The sequence below is a fragment of the Ictalurus punctatus genome, chromosome 23 (assembly GCF_001660625.3).
Source record: "Ictalurus punctatus breed USDA103 chromosome 23, Coco_2.0, whole genome shotgun sequence".
NCBI classification, from domain to species: domain Eukaryota; kingdom Metazoa; phylum Chordata; class Actinopteri; order Siluriformes; family Ictaluridae; genus Ictalurus; species Ictalurus punctatus.
The window spans coordinates 3,422,501-3,448,192 of record NC_030438.2 but is presented as its reverse complement, the minus strand read 5'-3'; the positions used below and the strand labels follow the sequence as shown (position 1 = coordinate 3,448,192).

General features: G+C 43.1%; 2 protein-coding genes across 5 annotated transcripts in view; both read right to left on the bottom strand.

Annotated features, from left to right (window-relative positions):
- Positions 1 to 2,181: 2,181 nt before the first annotated feature.
- cd226 (CD226 molecule) lies at positions 2,182 to 13,544 on the bottom strand. Of its 2 annotated transcripts, none has more exons than XM_053674726.1 (6): positions 11,775 to 13,544; positions 8,993 to 9,319; positions 7,391 to 7,747; positions 6,400 to 6,502; positions 5,065 to 5,113; positions 2,182 to 2,345 (listed from the first exon to the last, which is right to left on the bottom strand). In XM_053674726.1, exons 1-6 carry the CDS (start codon positions 11,839 to 11,841, stop codon positions 2,325 to 2,327), a joined length of 924 nt encoding a protein of 307 aa, XP_053530701.1. In that variant the 5' UTR covers positions 11,842 to 13,544; the 3' UTR covers positions 2,182 to 2,324. The 2 variants fall into 2 exon arrangements, with proteins under 2 accessions (XP_053530701.1, XP_047006039.1); XM_047150083.2 differs by lacking the exon at positions 2,182 to 2,345 and adding an exon at positions 2,392 to 3,845.
- A 110-nt stretch (positions 13,545 to 13,654) lies between these two features.
- rttn (rotatin) overlaps positions 13,655 to 25,692 on the bottom strand; it is a 63,131-nt gene continuing 51,093 nt past the window's right edge. For all 3 annotated transcript variants that reach the window (XM_047150081.2, XM_017453540.3, XM_047150082.2), the window contains 8 exons: positions 23,808 to 23,905; positions 22,861 to 22,938; positions 21,377 to 21,503; positions 17,128 to 17,318; positions 15,918 to 16,191; positions 15,494 to 15,597; positions 15,199 to 15,268; positions 13,655 to 14,119 (listed from right to left, as the gene is read on the bottom strand). In XM_047150081.2, the coding sequence (XP_047006037.1) occupies positions 14,037 to 14,119; positions 15,199 to 15,268; positions 15,494 to 15,597; positions 15,918 to 16,191; positions 17,128 to 17,318; positions 21,377 to 21,503; positions 22,861 to 22,938; positions 23,808 to 23,905 (1,025 nt within the window). In that variant the 3' untranslated portion in view covers positions 13,655 to 14,036. The remainder of the gene's footprint in view (positions 14,120 to 15,198; positions 15,269 to 15,493; positions 15,598 to 15,917; positions 16,192 to 17,127; positions 17,319 to 21,376; positions 21,504 to 22,860; positions 22,939 to 23,807; positions 23,906 to 25,692) is intronic.

Sequence of the window (25,692 nt, the reverse complement as noted above, 5' to 3'; positions counted from 1 at the left end):
GGTTATACCGTTAGTGCGGCGGAACGAGTCAACGAGGTCGCGGTGAAAACAGTATTGGAAGAGAGAAGTGTTTACACGGGGCCTTCTTTGTTTGAATGATGTCCCCCCCCCTCCTCCCCTCCGAAAAATAGTCTGCCTTGCTGTTGAAGTGTATTGTACTAAGTTTCCTTTTGATCAAAGCTGTAAACTGTCTAATGTGTCGTGTGGCAACTTTAAAGTGTCATTAACTGCTGAGTAAACCTAACTCTGCGTTCGCACTAGCAAGCTCCTGTCGTCACCTCAGGTTTGTCTCCTGTGGGTGTGGCCTGTTCGGTTTCTTTAATTATTCAGTGCTATGTTTAGCAGCTATGTTTAATGTTGTGGAGGATCCTTGAGACAAGGATTTGTAAATATTACTTACAGCAGATATAAACAGTTGTTCCCTCAACAACCGATCTGTTTGGCTTTTTTTCCGATTCCGAAGACTCTCTTGTGGAGGAAACTTACCCGGTACAAAGCGCCGACGCTGGAGACTCCTCCCATACGTGTGAAATAAACGGGGTTGTTCGAGAAATCTCCATCAGATCTATCATTACACAGTACGTGTTTGTTAGAGCCGTAGATCGAGGGTGCGTCTCGATCATACACTGTACATGACTAGGGGCAGTGTTAAGGAACCCGGCTCACGACACATCGGGACGCTGATGGCTCGATTTCCCGGAGACGTGACTACATAGTCAGAACGCGAGACGTCAGGACCGCTAGCGTTCCGACGTTATACGTCATATAAACGCGTCCGCTCAATCGCACGCGCCTGCCGTGGTTACATCGAGCAGGCTCGTGGGCGAGCTGGTGGATTTTTAAACATCGTTTAACACTGTAAACAAAACTGTAAACAGAACATCTAATATAGTTAAAGAGCGCTGACGTATGTAGTCGTCTGAGCGCTACGACGATAACAAGCTACTTACATTTGTAGACGTTGACCGAGAGATCGTCCGCCGTTGTTTTTTTTTTTTTTTTTCCAGAGCCGAGAGGCTTCAGAAAACATGACGTCATTTACAGTAAGGGAACATCGTGCGCATCGATGCTGCCTGGTGCATCGTGGGATTTTTTTTTTTTTTTTTAAGGGAACGAACCTTCCAGTGCACCGGAAAGATTTTATGATCGAGGCAGCCTTTAAAATGGCCGATTCCCTGATCAGCGTCCTGACTGCTGATCGAGACGCACCCGTGAAGGAGGAGTTTTTCACATTAATAGATCAATATGTAGCTGTGATTTGAGTTACTGCTGTGAGAACTACTGTTAAAGAAAATGAATCGACATCTCCGACCAATCAGAATCGAGATAATTCAATAATACTAAAACGAAAAGGTAAAAGCTTTTGTTTCCACAAAATACACCGGTATTCGCGGGATTGCAGCGATAGCCGATTTATTATTTATTTTTCTTTCAGATTTGTTACAATGCGGCGTGGGAAGAAATCCACATAACCATTTTATAACCATAGCTTCGTCTCCTCGTGGGTTTTACTTCGATATCACGTAAACTGTATTAAACAAAGTGACAGAGTAAAAATTATACAAAGTTGGCCTGTGGCCGTGATTATGCTGGATAGGCCACGCCCACACCGTCAACCCCGCAGTGACGTGAACGGCTTGTTGATTGCTAGTGTACACGGCGGATAAGGAACTGTTCTCGTTAACATGTTGTAAACGTGTTTGCTGTTTCTGCGGTACAGAGATGTAGCTGCTTCTGTCGATCATTTCCGCCTCACTCTGATCTGATCTGATCCGATCCGATCCGATCATACACATATGTGGCGTGACTGGTCATGTACATAGGTCAGCTTTTACATACAGGAAAATAAAAACAATGTCTTATATACTATAATAGTTGTAGCGTGTGCTTAAGAGACTTCAAAAGGATTCATTTTAACAGTCATGACCGTTTAAAAAAAATAAAATAATAATAAAATTTGGGACCATGTACATAGATACATTAAAAAAGAAAGAGTCACTTTATTGTGGCCTACTCAGGAGTTACGTCCAACGTCCAATGTCGTTGCAGTAGCGTTACAACCGATGGCGAATACTTACGAATACTACCACGTTTTTAATTAATGAAAGAAAGCTTTCAAGGTAACAAAAAACACTTTTATTACAAGAGTTTTTCAAAACCTGTCCATCATATAACCCCCCCCCCCCCCCCCCCCCCCCCATCTATAAAAGCCAAATCATAAAAGTCATTCATTTTTTTCTTGAGCTTAACACAGACACTTTATCCTCCACCAGTGATGCTATAATCCACTGATAATCCACTGTCGTTCTCTCGTCATCCCCTCTTCAGAGATCGTTTCTCCATTTCTGGACGTATGAAAGCAAAAAGCAGCTTAAAATGGACTACAGTGTGTTTCTAAGTTTAAAAAAAAAAAAAAAAAAAAAAGGTCAATAATAATCTTATTATAAGATAAAACATTAGTCTTATTAATAAAACACCTTAGTGAAAGAGGCATCGTTGAAGGAGTAGCGCGGTGTTTTCAGCCCGGTGTGATTGATACGCAAACACCCTTCGAAGCGTTTCTGAAAACTGGGTTTTACAATTAGTCAGGAGTGAAACACTAAAGGGAGTGGCGTTATAGGAAAACGATGGATTACAGGGTGGTGTGATGCGGCTCGACGGCAATTCGGGGTTGCCGTTACCACCGCTACAGCGCATCCTGAAGCGTATTATTACTCTTCACACGCCACAGGATTCCACCGAGTTTTTCTGTGATCGCTGCAGCCAAAAAGGCTCGATTTCACCGCGGTTTAAAAAAATAAATAAAATAAACGAATCGAAGAAGGCTTCGGCCGAATGCGCGTCGCGTGACGTCGTCTTGTCCCGGATCTGCAGGAAATCTGCGGAAATTTCACGAGACCGCGAGCTCCTCCGAATACCGCGGCGTTTGCTTGATTTAGCGTTCATTCCTGCCATCGCAAAACTCGCCGATTCGCGGCGGGACTGCATCGTACCACGGCGGTCTGCCGACAATTACGGCTTACTGATCCGTTTACCGTTGTGGAATTCTCACTCCGGTCGTTCCCTCGCCGGCCTCGACCGAGACAAACCGCACAGCTCTCCATGATGGAAAGCTTAACGGCGTTACGCCTGACCGTTACAAAGCGATGACCCACAACACCCCGCCCTTACATTTGTCAATAATAAATATCTCCTCAGAGAGAAATTTCACCGTATCAACGATTACACACATTTTGAATCCGGGGCGTATATACGGAGCATCCGGCACCCATACGTATGTATGTTGTTAGTATAGAAACGATAACGTATAAGAACAAGTGCTTTAATGTAAACCTGTGATTTGAATTACAGCCGAGACTCCCGTCAGAGCTGCTGTTATAGAAAAAGAACCGACACCTGCTGACCAATGAGACTCAAGAATTCAACGGTGCTGTTGTATAGGACAGTATTAAACGTGGTCGTGATGTCAGGACGCCACAGGATATCATCAGTCTGTCTACGATCCATTTCCATCCGATAACGTCGCCCGTTTTGTTGAATTAACCCAACTGACTTTATTTTTATTTCATCACGGGCCTTCTCTTTCCAGCAGATTTCCCCAGTGTCTCTTCCTTCTTTCCGACTCATCACCTGTCAATCAAAGACTAATCACTGAGGTCAAACGAGCTCACTGGTCCATCTCATATTCTTGTCTTTTCAGTACGAACACGACGACATCACGGTCTTCCTTTCTTCTGCGCTCTCGCGTGTTGGAAGTTGACATAGATCGGATTATTCTTTCTTTGGTTCCTCGTTGTCTTTTTCATCTTGTCATACACTCCTCCTTGCTCGTTAGTGTAAATATGCTACGGGGGGAGGGGAAAAACATTCGTTAGTAACGAGGACGGCGTGGTTAGTGATGAGAATGTAGTGTGTGCGAATGGACGCGCGGTAAGCGAGAGATTCGCGTGTTAGAGCGTATACATACAAGGACGAAAATGATTTAGGAAAAAAAGACACGTTGCGGAACGTTAAATCGGAGGCTGGAAAACGTGGTCGCGTTCTAGCGACGCCGCGCCGCGCTTAGCGAAGCCGCATACGAATAAATCGAGTTGTAGATCGTTCGCGGGACATCGGCCATAACGTTAAAACCACCGACGGGCGGCGTGAAGAACATATTTGATCATCTCATTGCAGTTGGCAAGGGGCGGGATATATTAGGCAGCAAGTGAACAGTCAGTTCTTGAAGTTGACGTGTTGGAAGAAGGAAAAATGGCCGAGCGGACCCTGCCACACTAATAGCTCAGGAATGGATTGAGAAACACGTCTGAGAGTTCGAGGTGTTGTGACTCGGCCTCCAAACCCCCCCCAGATCTCAAATCGGATCAGGCTGACCTACGCGAGAATAGGCAGGTGGTTTTAATGTTATGGCTGATCAGTGTATACGCTTATTTATTTCAACGTACACAAATTTCGCGAAACTCCATATCGATGAAGGAAAGCCGTCCGAAAGAGTTCAGTTAGGGCAAAAGAAACGCTGGCGTACGAAAGGAGAAAGAGTGAGCGTGCGCGTGTGTGTCTGCGGTAATCGACGGGCTGCATTATCGTAAGATCGAGTGCGTGTAGCCATCACGAGCTGCCCTTTCACTGTCTAGCGGCCATTTTGTTGTTTACGGCTCTGCGGGTTTCCCCTTTTATGGGATAAATACGGAGAGGTAAATACGCGGGTAAATACGGAGAGACGTCGACCCGTCGCTACGGAAACGTTTGTAAATCTGCCGGGAAGTGCTGTTTGGTTCGTCCTACAAAGACATTTACGCACAACTTTACGGGACGGTTGATAAATGAGGCCCTACTTCAAATTCAAACCAAACTTCGAACACGAGGTGACGATCCACATGTGGAGCTGAAGGAGCACTTCCGAGGTCATGCTCACTCCGTGAAATGTGAACGAATCGATACGGCTGCCTCGTACGGTATCACGTGCCTACGTCCGATACGGCAGATTGTCTCGTACTGTACGTACCGCGTTAATTAAGTGAGATGTGCTTCTCTACGGCGCTCAGAACCATGTAGGGGTTTTACCTGTCTTTTGGTGGTATGGGTCCTGTACTCCAATCTCCGCACCTTCCTCCTGCAGAACGAGGGAGAGATCATTAAAGCAGCCGCATTAAAGTGCACGTCGTTATTTAGCCTGAAGAGTGAGAGTCTAGGATTCAGTAAAGGAGAACAAAAAAAAAAAAAAGGAACATTTTGAAAGGGAAAATAATGACGACGCGTATACAGTGTCCGTGAGTGGGCTGGCGTCTGCCTGCTGGAAGAACTCCGGGTCTACGGGAGTGACTCGGATGCATTTCCGTCTAGCCGCATGACGTGTGCGCTGATCATCTCACTGAAGGAGGAGGACGTGATTCAAAGGCGAACTCGGCGTTAGAGCACGTTGGCATGAAATCTTTTGATCTGCAAATACTGACTTGAGTGTTATCCTGGATGCAGATTCTCACATCACGATCGTTAACTGTGCAGCTCGTCTCTAGCCGACGGTACCAGATTAGCACGTGCTGAATAACCTCATTACTGAGATCATGACAACATTTAAGCTTTCAAACACGTCCCCCGTCACCGTATTTTATTTACTTGTATACTACAGTGCTGCTTTGTGAAAGTAGAATGATTTAATAGTATTGTGATTTGTTTTAATAATAATCATTATTAATAATAATAGCAGTAGCACGTGAAGTACTAGTTGAAGTTTACAAACAAACAAGTTGGTATAAGGCTGATGTCTTTTTAGATTGTTTTATAATTATTTTTATTATTAACGTTGTTGTTTTTGTTCTCATTAACTTTTATTTGTCTTATGGACAGCGCTTCGAGAAGCTGCTTCAAAGGCGCTTTATAAAATAAAAGTTTATTATTATTATTATTATTATTATTATAATGATGGAGTCTGTAATGGTTACCATTAGCATTCGCATTTGGATGAGAGAAATGAAATGCTAATATGACTAAAACAGTACATTTCCATGCAATTAGACAAATCAGCCAGTCACGTCACAGAATGATGTCTGTAGCGTAAAATCATGCAGATTCTGTACAGGTCACGAGAAAAACATGGCTAGGTCTTCTGCTAGTGTAGCCGACGTGTCATCCTGAGATGCCTTTCTGCTCACCGCGCTTGTAAAGTGTGGTTATCCGAGTTACCGTAGACGTCCGGTCAGCTCCAACCAGTCTGGACATTCTCCCCTGACCTCCCGCACTAGCACAGCCTGCAGAACTGATGTATCTGCGTAATATCACGCACTGTGCCGCTGCCCTGCGATTGGCTGCTCGAACACCCACAAATCCAAGAATAAAAACCGCCGTTCTTGACAAAGTGGACGGTGGGTATAGATTTACACGGTGCATGCGATAACGTACCTGCTCCTCCACGTGAATAAAAGAGCGACGGTCATCAGGACGAGCGCACCCGCTACTCCTCCTCCGATGTAAATATACCGCCTGTTCGGAGCATCACCGAGTCCTGAAATAAAAGCGGTCGGAGATGTCGGGTAAGAGGAGGGTGATTGAGCCACAGTCAGTACAAAAATAAGGATCTGAAGGTTCTCTCTCGCTTCTCGTGTAAAACTAAAGAGTGTATTCGGAGTTTGAGATTTAAGTTTAAAGATGCAGGTAAGATCAGTCTGTCGTTGGAGCACGGTGGTTTAGTGGTCAGTACGTGTGTCATTCGACACATCTAGATGTTAAAAACAAAAGATCAAATCTTAAACTCTGGTATCATATCAAGCTTTTGATCTCAAACCCATTTGTCTTTGGCGTATAGAACGAGAAAATGAATCGGCCTTGCCGTTCTAATAGTTTCAGAAGGGACTGTGAGAATGATCTGTGCAAGTGTCTGTTTTAATAGACGTCTCTGTATTCTGTTTCCCGGGGTATTGCACCTAACTTTGCTACTTCCTGTAGGCAAGTAGCAATTGGGCGTGGGACGGGAGACGGTTTTTTTGACCTACATGGGAGAGAACGGCCTAACTCACTTGTTTTTAGCTCGGTGATTTCTTTATTCCGATAAAATGGCCCGATTTTCTCTACTTGCTACAAGTAGCCTCAAATACCGAAAGGAAGCCATTACAGGTGGCGTGACTGAAAGTTCAAAAGTGACAGGAATATAGTTCCACTTTCACTTGTGCTGAACATTCATGCGGAATGTTGGGTTATATCAGATAACCGTTTGTGTGCAAATAGCACCTTTGAGGCGAGCGTGGTCGATTTGCACTTACGCTGATATGGTAGCGATAAGCTTCACGTACATTCAGAATTAGCCTTGCAGCTAAATCGGAGCGCCAAAAGACATTAAAGACTCGGCTGACGGACTCTATTCGTGCTCATGTAATGGTGTCGTGCAGTCGGAAACCTTTGGGACCGGGGAACATTGTCAGCAGGATAAGTCTGCTCGAAAACCCGGCGTCGGTGCTGAAGTTACAGCGATACATCCCGCCATCATCTTCGCTCACGTTGTTTAAACGCAGCTTCAATTCCATCTCGTCGCTGCAGTTCACGATTTCTCTGCGCACAGAGTACTCGCTGAGCTCCACGCCATCGCCGTTCTGCTTACACACTCCTAAAAGCCTGCTCCCGCCGTCCACTCCCCCGATCCTCTCTACGCTGACCTCGTACACGACGTCGTCATGACTACAGCTGATGGTCACGTCTTCGTTTTCGGAGATGACGAGCGTGGTGTTGGGATTGTGGGAGACGACGGTCGTGGCGACTGCAGGGAAGAAAGCGGGAAGAAAATGATCAGATAAGATAAGAGACATCTCGAGGAGTTCGTGATATCCACACTTGTATATAGGGTTAGAACAATATAACATAACCATCCACCAGTGCATTACAAATCCTGTGTACAACTTCACTTCCTAACTTAAAAGAAGACAGTATTACATTTTTTTTTTTTCCCCCCCTGAGAGTTCGATTATTCTGTGAGGAGAACCTTGTTACGGTGGACTGAAGTCTTTGCGCTTAACTCGCACTAACCAGTAAAAGTTAACTTATTAGTGACGAAACTGACAGAACGCCCAAATTACAACTGGAAAGTTTTCTTTAAAAGTCCAGATTTAGCCTGTGATCTAATTTCCTACCCAACTCCTCTTTAAAAGCCCCTTTTACAGCTCCCATTAAAACGCAGTCTTCTCAGATCACGCACAGAACTCCCCTTTACACTCCCTGCACATGGTTCTTGGAACGGTGATCATTTCTCAAATGCAGATCTACTTGGAACGTCTAACGGGAAACACTCTGTTGTCGGTTTCTACGTAGAACCTTTAAGAGTTCCTCTAGACCAGTGGTCACCAACCCTGTTCCTGGAGATCTACCTTCTCGAAGACTCTAGCTCCGACCATACTCGCGCCCATTTGACCGTTTCTTTAAGGAGTTCTTGATCAACTAAAACAAGTTGGAGATGGAACCTGCAGGAAGGTAGACCTCAAGGAAGACGGTTGGTGACCACTGCTGTAGATGGACAGAGAAGTCCAGAGAAATTTGAACGGTTTAAAGGGTTTCAACCCGTTATTTCTTAACCTTACTATACTCTACAATCAATTCCCCTCCGTTAAAAGTGACGTTAATGTTCTCTTTAAAGGTCATCGGAGTTTTCTCCACATCGTTAGCCTTTTAAAGGGATTTCCCTCAATTTAGCTCCATTTCCTTATAAAACACCCCCCAAACGGTATCATAATAATGATGGTCAATCTTTAAAAACTGATATCCAGGTTATCACGATGAATTGTGTTACAGATATTGCAGGAAAGGGGAAGAAAAAAAAAAAAAAGCTATGACAGTCAGGTTGAAGTAAGAAAATTTTATTGACCCGACATAAATGACGGTCAATGATCAGTGGAGAAGGCGCGTCTGAAAGATGGTCGGTGCTTAGAAAGATTGTAACTACTTAAACGACAAAAACATGATGAAATCGTGTCTAATATACACCGATGAAATGCCCGTGGATGCGTCATACCTTGTTTTTGCACCAGCGTATCTTTGGTCCATGACCCTTGAGGAAACGTCTGCACCGAGCAGTGATACACACCCTCGTCTTTTTCAGAGACGTTCGTTATTCTGATGCTGCCATCCATCTTTGATGCATGAATGAACTCGACTCTACCGTCATAAGCAGTGTTGAAATTGACACCGAAGTCGGGGTGATAAACGGCCAGGGGAGTCGAATCGCCTCCTTTAGTCCATGACACCATGATGAGGTTACCACTCCAAGGACATGAGCAATCTAACAGCATCCTGTCCTGAAGCTTCACAGGGCCGCCTGGCGACAAAAGCTGCTCCGAGCCTGAAAGATGAACGCAGAAAGATCGATGTTTATGGTTTATAAACTGCACACAGTCAGCTGATAGAAATGTAGATCAGCTGTCAAATAATTCTTGCCTAATATTCAAGTAAATAATGAGATACAGCGCCTCCTGTAATAATCACCCCCTTTGTTATTATTTCTCGTTGTGCTGCAACAGATGATTATATTAGAACGTAATCAGTCATTATATTAGAATAATAAGTATATCAGAATGCGAACAAACAAACAAACAAACAAAAAACGTCTACACTACATACACACCTTGCACACGAACGATATATCCACCTCGTCAATGCAATTACGCGAGTTGAAATATGCGATTAGTTCGATAGCAACTGTTTTTATGACACCATAATATTAGGTGGTGAAGAGTATTGAAAGTACGATATTTTGAGCGACTTCCGTTATAACGTAATCGTTCGGACGGAGTAGGCGTGTCGTCACACGTCGTGTAAACCTGCATTTAGCAAACGTCCGAATAGGAAACTGTGCTACTGAGAAACCTCACAACCCAGCAGCTGGTTTCCCACCACAGAAGGGTGTCATTTCTTTTATTATATTAATAACACAAAAAAAACCCCAAATGTGGACAGGGCGGAAACAGATCGCACAGATACAGATAAACCTCTCAACCTCCTAACCTGATTCATATAATCAACAGATCAGTAAAATCAGGGTGACGTTTTATTTACTTTATTTACAAGAAAAGAAAATGGAGGAAGAAAATAAAAAAAAAAAATAATAAAAATAAAAAAAAGAGTTATGGAACAGTCATGGCTGTCCCGAACATCAGCTGAAAATATATAACTATATACAGTATATTTTCAGTATTATTATTCAGCATTATTGCCAGTGTTTTGGTTCGGTCCGTTTTTGTCCATATTTGAGGTTAATTAAAATGAGCTATCGAGTTATCCACTTGGAAGTACCACCTCGTACACCAGTATGTCTACGGAAACCGTTCGCAAGACCCCAGCTGTCTTTCAAGCTAATAGTGAAGACGCGATTAACACATGACTGAATCATCCATCCATCCATCCATCCACGTTCTGTATCCTAACACAGGGTCGTGGGGAGACCGGAACCTATCCCAGAGGACTCAGGGCACAAGGCAGGCGACACGCTGGACGGGGTGCCAACCCATCGCAGGGCACAATCTGTACGAATCACGTATCGTATTAATATATTTTTTTACCAAGCCCTCAACCCCATGGATGGACATGCTGAGTTTTAGCAACTGCAAGTTATGCCAGTCAACTCTGTGTTCATCTCTCAGCCACCGTATAAGTCACACTGGAAGGCGTTCGTTCCACGAAATCGGACCGATTTCTGTATCCGATTCAAACCGGTATGGATTTGATCGGAGGTTTTAAATATAGGTTATAAGAAAGTAATAAAACACGTGACGTTATAGGAAAATAACCAACAACGTGGTGGTACACGGGGGCCCGACGCAAAGCCGACTCACCGCCGCTACCTTGAAGTCGATTATTTCCCAAATCAGGGCAATTTACCAATATGGCAACCTTTTAAAAATATATTCATGAACACCACATCATACCTTTTATCCACTTACAGTTGCGTTGAATTTTTCGGGAACGTACCTCCGTTTTCTCTCTCTTGAAGCTGGAAGATTGTCATGTGGTGGAAAACCTACCGAGCGACTCCGTCCATAAATGTTCAATAAAATCTCAAACGTGTGTTTGTTTTATCCCCCGAGAAATGCTACCGAGTAGAATCGAGTAAAACTGCTCAACGGATTGTTCGATGAAGTATCTACCGATGGATAGCTCATAGATAGATAAGAAGACAAAGTGCAAAACAAACTAAATAGTATAACAAACTAAATCACTCTCAAATACACCGATACCAATAACAGTACCGACTGGAAAATTCCTTAATCACAGGTTAACGCCAATAAGGTTAACTAATAATAACAATACATAATATAGTAGAATAAATATAGTACGAATGAATAATCAGTGTGAACACTAATCCGGGAGGATTTCACAGGTTTCTACCGACTTCAAGAGTCTGGACATCGTGATGAGCACGTGGCCTGAAGATTAAAAGCTTTAAAGTCATTGATGGAAGCGAAACGATTGGGAGTCGGTCGGGAACGTATAATTAAACACTGTGAATTTCGAAATTTGTAAGAATTAAACCTGTGCTCAAAACGTCTTGCGTGGTCTAGATGAGTCTTCTTGTTTTCGTAACAAACAGAGAAATGAAAACAAAATGGACCGAATCAAACTGAATTCTAGTTTACGTTGGGGAGTTTATTACAGAAAAGAATTCTAGTTCGCGTTTCAAGAACACACGTAAGGGCTTCCAGCCTGCTTTGTAATTGTTGCTTAGTGATCTGTATCGTAGTTACTAGTTCGTTTGATACATTTAGGTTGTAAAAATTCAAATTAAAGCAGCGGTACAGTACCTTTGAGAAAAGAGAGAGAAATCAGAAGTGCCACGAAGTACCAGTTTTCCTTTTGTACAGCCTCCATCGTCACAGCCCGAGTGAAAATGAATGCAGCATTGATGGAGAAGAGACGCACAGCACGACTTCCTGTTCAGAGACACTCGAGAGCAATTCGGCGTTCGTTGAGGCGGAGTAACGTTCACTAAAACTGAAACTTAACCATTTATTGTTCCGTTTTTATCCGGTTTGAGATCTTTCCAAAAAGCGGAACAGGGAAATAACACTGACCGTAAGAAACAGACAAAAAGAACAAGAACTTGAAGTGTTTTTTTTTTTTTTTTTTTTTGACTGGATTTTTGTAAATGAGAAGCAAAACTAGCAAACACTACTGCAGGATGCTTTTCTCCTCGTAAAGACGTTAGCCGTAAAGGCATTTTCGGCGGGAAAGGGACGATGGAGTAAATAAACCCAGCATGTTCATTTTCATTACGCCCAAATAAAACGTGCGACTCTCGATAAACTGTACGACCTCCGACCAGGAAGAAAACGTCAAATAAAAACAGCCCTCGGAATTCCGACGCACGTTACTTTGAAAGCTATCCTTTTCTTGTATCCTTGATTTCAGTAAGTGACATCAGATCAACATGGCTGCTCAGCGAATCAACAGTAAACAAAAGTAGCACTTCTTACAGTTCAATGCGTGGTACTGTGCATACAAGTGTTCGCTTTAGATAAATCAACATTCAGATATATTCGCTTGTTAAATCTAAAACATCGACTACACAGAGAGCTGTTTGAGGAGGAAAATATGCGTCACTTATTACAATTAGCTCGTTGCTAACAAAAGACGAACACAGAGGCGTCCATGTTTTTTCCCCCCCCTCCTACTTTGTATCTTAACACACATAGTCCCGTATCGGCAAAGCAAGCTCAAATCGTCACCTCTCCACTGCTGCTTGACAGTCGGTACGAGGTGTTTGTGGCGATACACTGCGCACGATGACGAAACATCTGCAAGTTGGTCTCATCAGTCCTAAAGATACCGTTCCAGAATATTTAGTTTGTTCAGATGCAGTTTTGCAAACCAAAGTCGTGCTCCATATTCTTTCCGGAGAGAAAACGTAGCCACCATTTCTGAGTTTGCTGTCATGAACGTAAACATCTAACGTGCTTACAGAGGCCTGTAGGTCACATGACGTAGCTCTTGGGTTTTTCTTTACATTTCTGAGCATTTAATAGTCTGTCCTCGGGCTGAAGTTGCTTGGCAACAGTCTTGAAGGTTCTCTGTCTGTGAACTACCCTTCTTATCGTAGAATTGTGTGGAGATGGCCTTATAACCCTTCACAGATTGATGAGCAGCACCAGTTGCTTCTCTGAGGTCATGGCTGAGGTCCTTTCTTCTTGGAATTTCTTCTTGTAGACACACACCTGAGTGGTCCAGAACACGAAAGGTTCTGCTTTTAGACGACAGGTAGCCACACTTCTTGATTAATCAATTCATCTTGTGCATTTCATTAATAACCAAGGCTTCTAATTACTTGCTTAATGATGGTGGAAGTCGGAAGGGTGCGCTTTATTATTGCATAAGTGATTATATGTGTAAATTATTACATACTGAAATCCGTTGTGCTTCTGTCGTCACGCGAGGCCATTTAGATTACGATAAGCACAATGTTTATTAGGCCCTGACGAATAAAACCCAGATTGAAAGAGGGTGTACTTTCTTTTCCCCCCCCATGACTGTACATTTCTGTTCAAACTTTGTCAGCTTGCTTGTCAAACTGCTGCCCGTTCTTCTCGACGTACCTGTCAAAACCCCGCCAGATATCATACACTGCCTTCTTCAAAGCCGAAAAGTAAATAAATAAATAAAATAAATAAAATAAATAGTCTCAACATATTTTTCTATTGATTTTATTTCGTCTTGGATTGTTGTCTTCTTGTAGGACGTGTGTTTCATTTAATCATTTGGGAATGTCTTTTTTCCGTCTCCTGCAATTGAAGACAATTGGGGGGGGGGGGGGGGGGGGGGGGGGTGCACTCAACAGTATGATATCATTCACATGTAGCGGGAAGAATCTCCACTCGAGCGGACCGGATAAACAGGCGAACTTTTAAAAAATAAAAAATAAAAAAATGTATTTCAGACAGTAGAAGCCATGATTTAAATAACAAAAGGGTCAGGTGTTTTTAAATATGTTGAAAGAACAAAAAAACGTAAATATTAATTCACAGTTTCCGTGACTTTTTCTGCACCGACATTCACTGAGACTAAGGGACTCATGTGTTTAAAAGGCGGCTGAGGTGTTCGAGGCATTTTAGTAAATATATGTTCGTGTTCTCTTCTGTTTTTGGCTCTGCACCTGTTCGTGAAGACATAAAAACGACAAAGCATATCAGTATATATCAAGCTGTATACATCAAAATAGCAGTACAGACTGTCTGTGAAATGCTCGAGTGAACAAAATAAGATCAGTGGAATAATCTTCTCTGCCGTACGGTTCAATGTTTGGCGGTGTGGGAAAACCCATCGGATATTGCTGGGGCTGAGAACAGCCAAAAATTGAGATTTGGCCAAAACTGAGTTTTCTACCTGTGATAAACTTACATAATACGGACCGCTCGACCTTTAGAAAACATTTATTTGACCAAAAACAATGTGGAAGTGATTTTATTTAGGCTACTTTCCCTTGGCATCTGCAAAGCTCATGCATAGAGCCGGTTTATTTATTTTAGACGCAGGGGTAAATGCGCTCGGCTTGCCTATAGAAGTCTAAAGGGACGACTCGCGGCGACAAAGCGACCGGGGACCGTTCGTTTTCAACAAGAGCCGGAGACTTCCGGCGACAGGGACCGTTGGCGACTAGATGTGGGCGTGTCTAGTGAGAAAAAGTTTCCCTTGATGCAAATTTGGAGCGACTACCAACGGGAGTGAAGACAGTAGAGCGCACGTGACGTGTGATCCGACATGCACGTCCGAGTTTTCCGTGGACCCGGACAGTCCTGCACTTGTGCTTTCGCAACAGGGATGCGATGCATAACGTTTCATTTTTGTGGTTTGAGCTGATGAGAATACTACAGTGACTCAGAAGAACCACTTATTTTATGTATTTTTTATTTTTTTACAGCCGTGGTAAGCAGAAAAGCATCTCAGGACGCAAGACACAGCAAACTCTGCGAGTCTACGATAGGCACAGGCTCACCGAAACTGGACGGTTGAAGACTGGAGAAAGATCAAGAGACTAGTAGAAAACGTGACCGGTTTTCCCAGGCCGCCATACATATTTCAATTAAAAAACAAAAACAAAAACACGAACATATTCCAAACACGTGGTTAATTGTTGTCTCTTAACTACTAAAACGTGACATTGTTGAAAACCTAATAATAATAATAATAATAATAATAATAATAATAATAATAATAATGTGTGGCAAGTCAAACCTTTCTTAGCGAGCGTGTACGCGCCGTCCACTTTCAATCTGATGGAGGGACACTTCAGGGTCACCTTTGCCTTTGAAATAGAAATCAGACGTATTTGAGAAGAAGAAACGTTTTTACTCATCGTCAGTGCAAGGCATTTCTGGTCCAATCCCAACATTTAATATTTTACTTGACTGATTGATTGATTTTTAAGCTAAGACTATGTAGTTATTCACGCACGTACGCATTACGAATTAAAGCAGAGGGACGGACGTGCATCCTTTTCTCACTCGTCAACGAGACAGATGATGAATACCTTCTGATAGTTGTGCAGTAAAGCCCACAGCGCAGAAGCTCCGAGAGCACGGATGTTCAATGAGCTGCTCTCCAAACATGACACGAGCAGCTCTACAGCTGTATCTGAGAGACGAGGAGAACATCACTGTATGTTATGTGAAACATGTACGGAACTGGTTAAGTTCTTCTTCAACTACTAGGCTCTAGAAGAAAGGACTCGAAAGTATCACGGGGTCCTCGATGACATCGAAGAGCTCTTTTGTAATGAAGTTCTCGATCTAAAAGATAGCGCTGCAGCAGCGCTTTAGTCTGTCCGGCTCTTTCGGCGTCTGAGAATTTCCCGTTCGACGTTATTTGTTATAACGGAAGTCTAAGAAAAAAAAACGCATGAAGTCCCTACTACTACACATTCAAAATGACTTCCGCGGTCTCTGGGTCCCTACCGCAGGCGAGGACTTGAGGTTTGTTGGCTGAGCAGAAGCAGATGTTATGGAGGATGAGCAGAGACGTGCGTTTTTGATCTCCGTGTTTGCCCTGAGCCAGATCCGTTAACATCTCCAGAGCGCCGCGCATCTTCATGATCATCTGCTGACCGTCTTCCTCGAAAGAGATGTTCAGCAGCAGCTGGAGCCACTGAGACAGAACCACCGCCGCCGTGCTGCCTTTACTGCTCACCCGAGGCATCGGGAGAGACAGGAAGTGCTGCAGGAAGTTGCTCTAAAACGTAGGAGAATAGGGAAACAGCATTGTTTGTGTCATGTGTGGCATTTTAGGATTACGATTACGAAGCACGTGTATGCTGGAGTCAACCCCAAGGTTCACAGAATCCTAAATTCACTCTCTGGAATGTTCTAGCAAACAGCCCTACGTTTTTTAAAACCCTGTTATATTCTCTGGATCCTGTTTCTAGGGACCTGCGGTTTCATACTGAACTTTCTAGGAGTCAACAAAGTGTTCCTTCTTTTGTCATTTTAAAAACAACCCTGTGTTTTCTCTGCCCTATATTCACCGAGCTCCGTGTTTTCTCACTGCAATATGAAAGAAACAACCACGCTGCTTAGTCTGAGCTACACGCTGCCTCGATTCTCACCAGGAAAAACAGACTGACGTTCATATCTTTTAGATTTACACACCTACATGTTAAAGGATTGAGAATTAATAGCTGAAATGGATTTATTTATCATGGTTTTCGGCGTATCAAAAACAACACGGTGGTACATAGAGGAGAGCGGATATCAGGACCTGGAACGGAGAGGTACACTTCTCTTGGAAAACGGCGACTTACGATTCCTAAATGAACCCGGAGATTCACTTCGCGTAAATCCAGATTCAAAGGAAGCTGCAGAACTCTGAATAATTCCTCAATTTAAATAATTTAAGACCGACAGGAGGTGTGTTTCTGAAAACCTTTTTATGGAACACTCAACTTCTCAACACAAGTGTTCTATAAAAAGTACACACACACACACATAACTGAGCCTTGAAGACTGCTCTCTTTAACGTCCCTTACGAACGACACGGACTTTTATCGTACGAGAACGAGTGCTGCCGAAAAATACGGCTTCCTCCTACGTGGAACCCATCGTATCACGGTACGTTAAACCAAAAATCGTGCGGCGTGCAAACTTACATTTAGCATAACGTGCACCGTACCTTCTGTAGGAGGCCTCTGCAGTCTCTGGAGATGGACAGATTAGCAAGCAGAGAGAAAGAAAGAGCATGGACGCTGTTGTTATCAGGAGGAACTTGCGACGCCAACTTCATCACCGCGTGCATCAGAGTGTTCGTCACGGGATTTCTAGGTAAAGCAGCGTGAACTGAACTACCACATACGGCACTGCATGCTGAGAGAGAGAGAGAGAGAGAGATCAGAGATGAATAGAACACTTGGGGTGTGCTGTATTAGGAAAATAACCGATGCTGGGCAAAGCTTAGGTACTGTTACTACCCCACGGTTGTTTTTTCGCCTCAAAGTGTTTTATTCCTCTTACACCACAGCAATTTGCCAATGCTAACAATTTTTCGTTTATTACAGACTACTAATAGAGACATGTCAGGGACGGTCTGTGAAACAACTTACTTCCTGTAATCGCTTTCATCATGACAGCAATAAACAATCGGTCCCTCACTTTCACTTGGATTTAACGACAGAAAAAAAATGCAGCTCGTTACCGAGAAACCGCAAAAAAAAAACCCCAACGTTCTCGGTTTTGATGTTCCTGTTGAACAAAAAACCCCTAAAGGAACATCTTTACCTCTGACTGTTCCCAACGCGATATAAACATCTCGCTTCAGAACAAGACGCTTCAGCATATTAACGATCGTATGAGTTTCTCTGTTATATCGTTCATTCATTGATTACCATTCTTAGACTATGTGGACTGTGCGTCATACCTTTGAAAGAGTTGCTGCTCGTTCGCTCCATACTAATGACCCCTTTTGAGTGACGAGAAACATAAAAAATGCTGCTATTTGACGGTTCCATCGATTTGCTCGCCTTTCCTGGGGCAGCATGCTCGCTGCCGCATTCAGCGCCTTAAGAGTTATTATTTCACCTAGTGGTGAAAAGTGAAAACTGCGACAAACGCTATTAAAAGCCCACTGGGGCGGGAATCACGTTGCCCCATGCTCGGGAGAGGAGCAGCGGACAGGACGGCTAATGACGGGGTTGTCAGGGTTGCAGATTTATGCCACATTGGACTACTTTAAGACACTATACTGCGAGCGAGATCTACGGTAGTTGTGTAGCAATTGGAATTAAAGCTGATGTATTTCCACAAACAAAGGCAAAGTCTAAGTGCAGACAGTGTGTCTATGAGATACGGAATCTTTTCTACTGTAAGGTATATTGCAAAGATTGAAAGAAGGAAAGGCGGATCGTGGAGTGGATAATATCCATACTTCAGAAAAGCATGTGGGAAAAACGCAAAGCTTTACCCACGCAAAAGGCTGATAAAACACAAGGAAACGTGTTAACCAAACAATCGAAACCTGTTATAACGAAGTGACACCTGCCGTTCACACCTACTCTATAAACACGGGTACGAGTCATTCATCACGGCGATGAGTGTGTGGCTTTAACAGCAGAAGCAGCTGGGACTGTTTGAAAAGTGACGGGGTGAACGACAAAACTCGCAAAGACCTCCGACAAAAGCGCGCTGAAGGATGTGCAATCTGCACCGCACATTATAATAATAATAAGAAGAAGGAGGAGGAGAAGAATGCCAAATAATTTTAATTGGTAAAAGCGAGCAAAGTGAGTTCAATACAGATTTTCTGTACTTCTAGCAGCTCTTACCACTCCACATTCTTACTGAGCGCTCAAAGATGTAGTGCAGTACAAGTTACAAATCAAACATTTACAAAGAAAGTAAAGAGCTGCACCACAGGTGTGAAGCCACATCCTGTTTTGGTGCTTGGTGTTCCATGAGCTCAAAAACAATCATTGCTACAAACAAAGCAAAACCAAAAATGAGACGACAAAATAAATAAATAAAAAATAGCACGAAACCGTTTTTCCTAGGTGGAGTCCGAGGTAACAGCTTTATAAAAAATAGCACCACTCATGTCATTTACTCTCATCGCGCGACTAAAAATTCCAAGATCGACAGACGCTAGAGCTACAGTCTCCTCCGAAACTATTGGAACAGCAAGGCCAATTCTTTTTTTTTTTTTTTCACTGTAGACTGAAGACATTTGGGTTTGATATCAAAAGATGAATATGAGAAGAGAGTTTAGAAGTTCATCTTTTATTTCCTGGTGTATATATATAAACCACATAGAACATAGCACATTTTGTATCTGACCATAAAATCTGTAGGTGAGCAAAAATATTGGAACATGTGACTAACAGGTGTTCCTTGTTACCCGGGTGTGTCCTGTTAGATTGATTGTTTAAACAATAAATAGCTCTGAACAGCTACTCTTGCTTTTAAGACTGCATTTGTTGTTTAAAAAGGATAAGCCAACGTGAAGATCAGAGAGCTGTATATGGGAGAATAGCAAGCAATTCTGAAGCGGAGAAAAGAGAGAAGTCAAACAGAGGCATTGCGCAAACACTGGGCATAGTCAGTATATAACGATTTGGACTGTGATGAAAAACAAAGAAACCACTGGTGTGCTGAGCAACAGACACCGAACGGGTCGGCTATGGAGAGCAACAGCTGATGACCGATACACTGTGAGAGCTGTGAAGAAAAACCCCAAACAACAGTCAGTGGCATCGCTAACAACCTCCACAGGGTAACGGGGTGACGTTATGATAATTCGCTGTTTGAAGAGGACTTTGAGAGCAGAGATAGAGAGGCCGTATCACAAGATGAAAACCACTCATCAGCAGTAAGAATTGGAAAACCATATTGGAATTCACAAGGAAATGCAGAGATGAGCCACAAAAGTTCAGGAACCAAGATGAACCTCGACCAAAGTGATGGAAAGACCAAATGTGGAGAAAGAATTGATCCGGTCACGATCCAAAACATACAAGCTCATCTGTGAAACATGGTGGTGGTAGTGTCATGACTTGGGTCTGCATGGCTGCTTCGGTAACATTCTCACTAATCTTCAACGACGATGTAACTCATGAGGGCAGGATGATGAATTCAGAAGTTTTCAGGAACATTTTGTCTGCCAACTTATACAGAAATGCCTTTCATGTAGTAAAACCTCCATTTTCTACTACACGGTTCTAAAATCTACAGAAGTTCTAGCGCCGTGGGGTGACTTTCAATGACCTTTTGAACTCTGCGGACCACATCTGAACAACCGCACAGTCCTGGAGGTTAATTATGTATAAGATCAAGAAAATCATTCCACACAACTAATGTGTAGTCCAGCTCAAAACTGGACTACTGCAACGCTCTACTCCTGGGCCTCCCAGCCAGCTCCATCAAACCCTTTCATGTGATTCAGAATGCAGCGGCAGGCCTTGTTTTCAACCGGCCCCAAAGGACCTAGATAACACCCCTCTTCATCTCCCTCCATTGGCTTCCCGTAGCCACCAAATTCAAGCGACAGCATCCTCCAACCTCAACACTCTCCTTGAGGTTCCTCTAGCACTCAATTAAAAGATCGTGTACGGTAGCACTACTTGTATTGTTCTCTGCCTGATGTATCGCTTTGCTTGTATTTTCTCATTTGAAAGTCGCTTTGGATAAAAGCACCTGCTAAATGAATCATTTTTTAATTCCTTAATTGTATAACGGGGCGATGCCATTTCGGAGCCACAACTACCCACACAGCCCTAAGTTAACTTATCAAATGTAGGCCATGTCACGTGCACTACCGTGTACATGACCGTACATTATTGAGCATAGCTGTTAGCTTCTACCTGACCTCACCAAATCTGAAACATTCCACTCACACCAACAGAGTCTCTATTGTAGCCGTTAAGCTTATGTCAGTTGAACACAGAAGCTCTTACAGTACCGAATGATGACTCAGATCACTGGTGCAGAGAGCCACACACACACAGCATTAGCATTTTAACTCACTTCTATATTCTTTCTCATTAGTCCTAGCAATATTATGTCTCTCCCAAGACTCTAGGATTTTGAAATCCACATTCTATTTACATCTCAGTTACGCTCGATATTAAGCATCGGAGACTTTTCCATGATCCGGACTCTTTCTGATGCTATGTGGCTCCGGCTCCAGATTCCCTGCCGAGATGCATGACTGAATATCAATTTCTGTGGTATAAGAGGAAGAAAAAACACTTTGGGATGTGCTGTTATAGGGAGAAAATAAATAAATAAATAAATAAATAAATAAATAAATACAGCTTTCTCCTACATGGATGTCGTCATATATGCCGTTGATTATTTTCCCACATTTTTCAAATATTTCCCCTGACATTTCAAGGTTGCGTATGACTCATCGTCATCGGCAGGTTTTCGTTTACCTGCAGTGCAGTTGGCCGTGTATACACAGAGCAGTTCTAATGCTGCGATCATGCCCGGGTCGTTCAGAAGGAGCCATGGCCAAAGAGACGACGCCACAGAGGACAGTTTTAAATCTGTCGCTACTTCCTGTGAGGAAATGCAAGATATGAACACTCAATCACACATTTGTACTAAATCGTAACCGTTCACTGTAGTGTTTAATAACGCAGACAACATTTTAAGCTGCATTTTAACAGTTAAAGTCATCACTGTATGCATATTCTTCCCCTTGTTTTAACTTGTCATTTGGGTAACTGTACACCGATCAGCCAGAACATTAAAACAACCCGCCTAATATCGTGTAGGTCCTCCCCTCTGTGCCACCAAAACGGTCGAGGTATGGACTCTACAAGACCTCTGAAGGTGTGCTGTGGTATCCGGAACCAAGACGTTAGCAGCAGATCCTTTAAATCCTGTAAGTTGTGAGGTGGGGCCTCTGTGGATCGGAACTTGTTTGTCCTGCACATCCCACACTCGCTTGATATTTCGAGGGAAATTTCGAGGCCGAGTCAACACCTCGAACTCTCCGTCATGTTCCTCGAAGCGTTTCTGAAAGGCCGTCCACATGATGTAAGAGAAAACCTGATTTTTCAGACCAGGCCACTTTCTTCCATTGCTCCATGGTCCAGAATTAACTCTCACGCAGCCATAGTAGACGCCTTCGTGGTGGACGGGGGTCAGCATGGGCACTCTGACCGGTCTGTGGCTACGCAGCCGCATACCGCGATGCGCCGTGTGATCCGACTCCTTTCCGTCACGGCCAGCTTGAACTTTTTCAGCAATTTCTGCTTCGGTAGCTCGTCTGTATATCTCCTTTTATTAGATTTCAATCAAAGCGTTCTTGTTTGTTCGTTTCATAAACGTCGATGTAGGATCGTCATGTGATGTCCACAATTCCAAGATGGCAGAACTGATCGCAGTACTGTTGGCTGTATTACGTATTTAATTGTCATGTTTGATTGTTTTGTATAGTGTACAAGCAACGCTGGGATTTGCATGGAAGTGTGTTTGATGTTCATCTTGGCAAAACAAAAGAAAGGTCTTTGAAGACTTGGGGGGAGGGGGTGTGGCATGCGGGCCATGTGCATCATCTTCATGTTTCATTGTGAGGTTCTGGGAAACTGAAAACGCTAATGTGGCCAGAACAATAAAACATCTTTAAAATTACCCGATTTAGTATAGACGGGGCCCAGGACTTGTGGTTAACCTCTACACTTATCATACACTACACAGCATTACTCATTTTTTAAACGTGCAGCAGTTTTAGCGTACTATTCGACTGTTCTGATCACTGCTATATAATACAAAATGATTGCATATTGATTTAATAAGGACAAAAATACAAAAAAAAAAAAAAAACCAACAAGGCCGCTGTGACCAAAAGATCCACTTCAAGTTAGTTAAAAACCTATATAAGACATAAACATATAAAGTAGTGACATACTTTACACTCTTTATGTTGATACAGACAATTCCTCAGGATCTCCAGCACCATCCTGAGCTCCTTCATGCTGTTCTCCTCCTGTGTGCCAACAAACAGCAATCAAAATCACGCACTATAAAATCTGACAAATGGGATTTTCAGATTTAGATTAGATGCACTTGTGCTGTTAGTATTAAACAGTGCAATTACACAATATAAACATGTCACATGGGCGTAACCGCCGGATAATGATAAAATTACGCTCGGAGGAAAGCGCTATACAGTACGTCCTCTTCTGCAAACGTGAGCTCACAGATGCCCGCAACTGTCTGGCGTCACTGTGATTGACAGTGGAGTAAGAGTATGCCCCTCCCACTTAAAGCCAGTTTTAAGATTCAAGCTCACAATCACGACTTATTTATTTATTTATTTATTTTTATAACTCCCCCACCCCAATCATGTGGCGCTTCCACTATACACGTGTGTAAATCGTTACTGCAGACACAATATAAACTTGATTCGTCTAGCTGCTGCGACTATTATCAGATCTGCAGTTCCTAGAAAATTAATCGCCGCCTTCTGACCGATCGGATTCGATGATTCGACAGGAGTTGCCGTGCAACATTATTGGAACATCTCGTTTCGTTTTGTTACGTCAGACCGAGTGCGGAGACCGTGTGTTCTGCAGATTACCATTTGGAGTGGCGAGAATTTCTATACTACTAGACATTTCTAAAGATGAATTAAAATAGGAAACCTTCGCGCGCGGTGTGAAAACGTACTGTACGCGATATATACGCCACTTGCGAAAATGTGGAAACTTTTGCTAACCCACAAGTGAAATCACACTATGTGAAGTGGCAAGCTATCGGTATGGATTTCACCACCTACGCAAACGTGTACACGCACACCTTTCATATCCTACACACACACAGACACACACGTACACAGAGTGGAGATCTGGTTACCTTCTTCCTGTGTGTGGTTTTGCCCTGTCTTACAGACTCCAGGTGAAGCTGAGAGTGGATCTGCTTCATCTGTTCCACGCAGCTGTCGATGAGACCCGCTGGAGAGCAGAGAAAGTGAAAGAAACCATCAGGTAGTAACGCAGAACGAAAGCCATTTACCGGTCTGTGATCTGACTCTCTCATTAGCAAAGAAACTGTAACCTAGATTGAGAATAGTAAAGGTGTGAGATTCGTTTTTAGCATTTCCTCACAGGACACGAATGGTAAAGGTCATGCAGTTTCACACCGTATACGAAACGTGAGGGAGGAATCAAAGCAAAATCTAAAGTAATGGTTGCAGGAAGCCATTTTTTCCACCCAGTGTTACTCAGCTACAGACAACACGGTATTCGATAGGCAGAAATGTACAGTCCTCTGAAGGGAAGGAGGCAGTTTAATGAGTTACGGCATGACGCTACAGGTAGAAACGATTTTTTAGATCAATCGGATCTATAACGCGCGTGTCTTCTCTCTAGACTGTAGTGATAATTTCTTTTTTCTTTAAAATAAAATTAAATCCCAACAGAAAAATGTTTATTTCTCCGTTCTGGCCACTCGTAACCACTGCATAATTAAAGCTGGAAAACCTCGTTTCCTGATATTAACCTCAATACATGTACATATCACGATGATTTCCTTTATAAACCTCTTACTATCCTTGAATGAGTTTTCACAACGGTGTAGCTTAAAAATTCATTCGCTCAAAAGAATTTCGGCTAACTAGCTTTTCTGGACGAGTAAAGTTATCACGGAGAAATCTGTTTTCGCGGGGAGAATATTCTCGAAGAACGGTGCGTGGGATTTCCTTGGCTGAATAAAGAAACAGAGCGCTAAAGAGATATTCCGGCCGACGGTTCTCAAAGTCTTTCGGTCGAGAGCGTCTTGAAACAATAAACACGATCGGTTCTGAAGTAAATAAACGAACGTTTCAAATCGAACGCCATTCGGAGACGACAATTTTGGTTTTAGCGAGCATGCAAACCTACGCATATTTAATGAATTGTTGCCTCATTTGCATAGATGAATTTACATTTCTGAAAAAGTTCCAACCCTAAAAGCATCTGGAAGAATATTAGTACTCATCTGGCAAATACAAATAGGCAGAAAAGAATTACCGTATTATCTTGTTTGAACGTCCCTGACTGGTTTAAATGTTTAAACACAAACCAAATACACTCATCATGCACTTTATTAGGAACACGTATACACCTCCGCATTCGTGCGATCATCCAATCATGATGCAGATACAGGTCAAGAGCTTCGGTTAATGTTCACCTCGGGTCAATGTGATCTCGGTGATTTTGACCGTGGCGGTGTCGCTGGTGCCGGATGGGACCGTTTGAGTTTTTCTAGAAACCGTTGATCTTCGATGGGATTTTCGCATCGTCGAGGGGTCCGAGGAGAACGGCCAGACTATCCCGAGCCGACTGAATATAATGAACACGGTGACTCAAATAACCCCTCTTTACAACCGTGATGAGCAGGAAAGCAGGTCGGGACGCGATGCACATCGCACGCCGAGACGTATATGGTTTAAACCGGTTTTAATCTGTCAATCAAACATTTAAAAAGTCTGCTACAACTAAAATTTTTTTTTTTTTTTTTTAAGAATAAGTCAATCCTTTCACATTTGAGTGTACAGAAGATCTGCTGAAGATACCAGTGGAAAATCCACGTCGTTCCACTGGAAAACCTCAGATTTAACCGGCGAGTGTGTGCGTGAACCGATTTAAGAATCTGCCATGTTCCGGTACGCAAATGAAAAACGAAGGCCATGTAGCGCACAGGCTTACGCAGGGAAATCGGAGGCGTGTGCAGGCTGGGGGATGTTTCAGTTTGCATTTTC

What these genes read in the sequence shown, in the direction of transcription:
- cd226 (XM_047150083.2), bottom strand. Translation starts at nt 11,841, where the DNA reads ATGGAGGCTGTACAAAAGGAAAACTGGTACTTCGTGGCACTTCTGATT. An exon ending in AATGTTCCCCGGTCCCAAAG is followed by an intron (nt 6,503 to 7,390) that starts GTTTCCGACTGC and finishes CTTTTATTTCAG; the next exon opens with GACTCGGTGATGCTCCGAAC. An exon ending in TTATTCACGTGGAGGAGCAG is followed by an intron (nt 5,114 to 6,399) that starts GTACGTTATCGC and finishes CTCGTTCTGCAG; the next exon opens with GAGGAAGGTGCGGAGATTGG.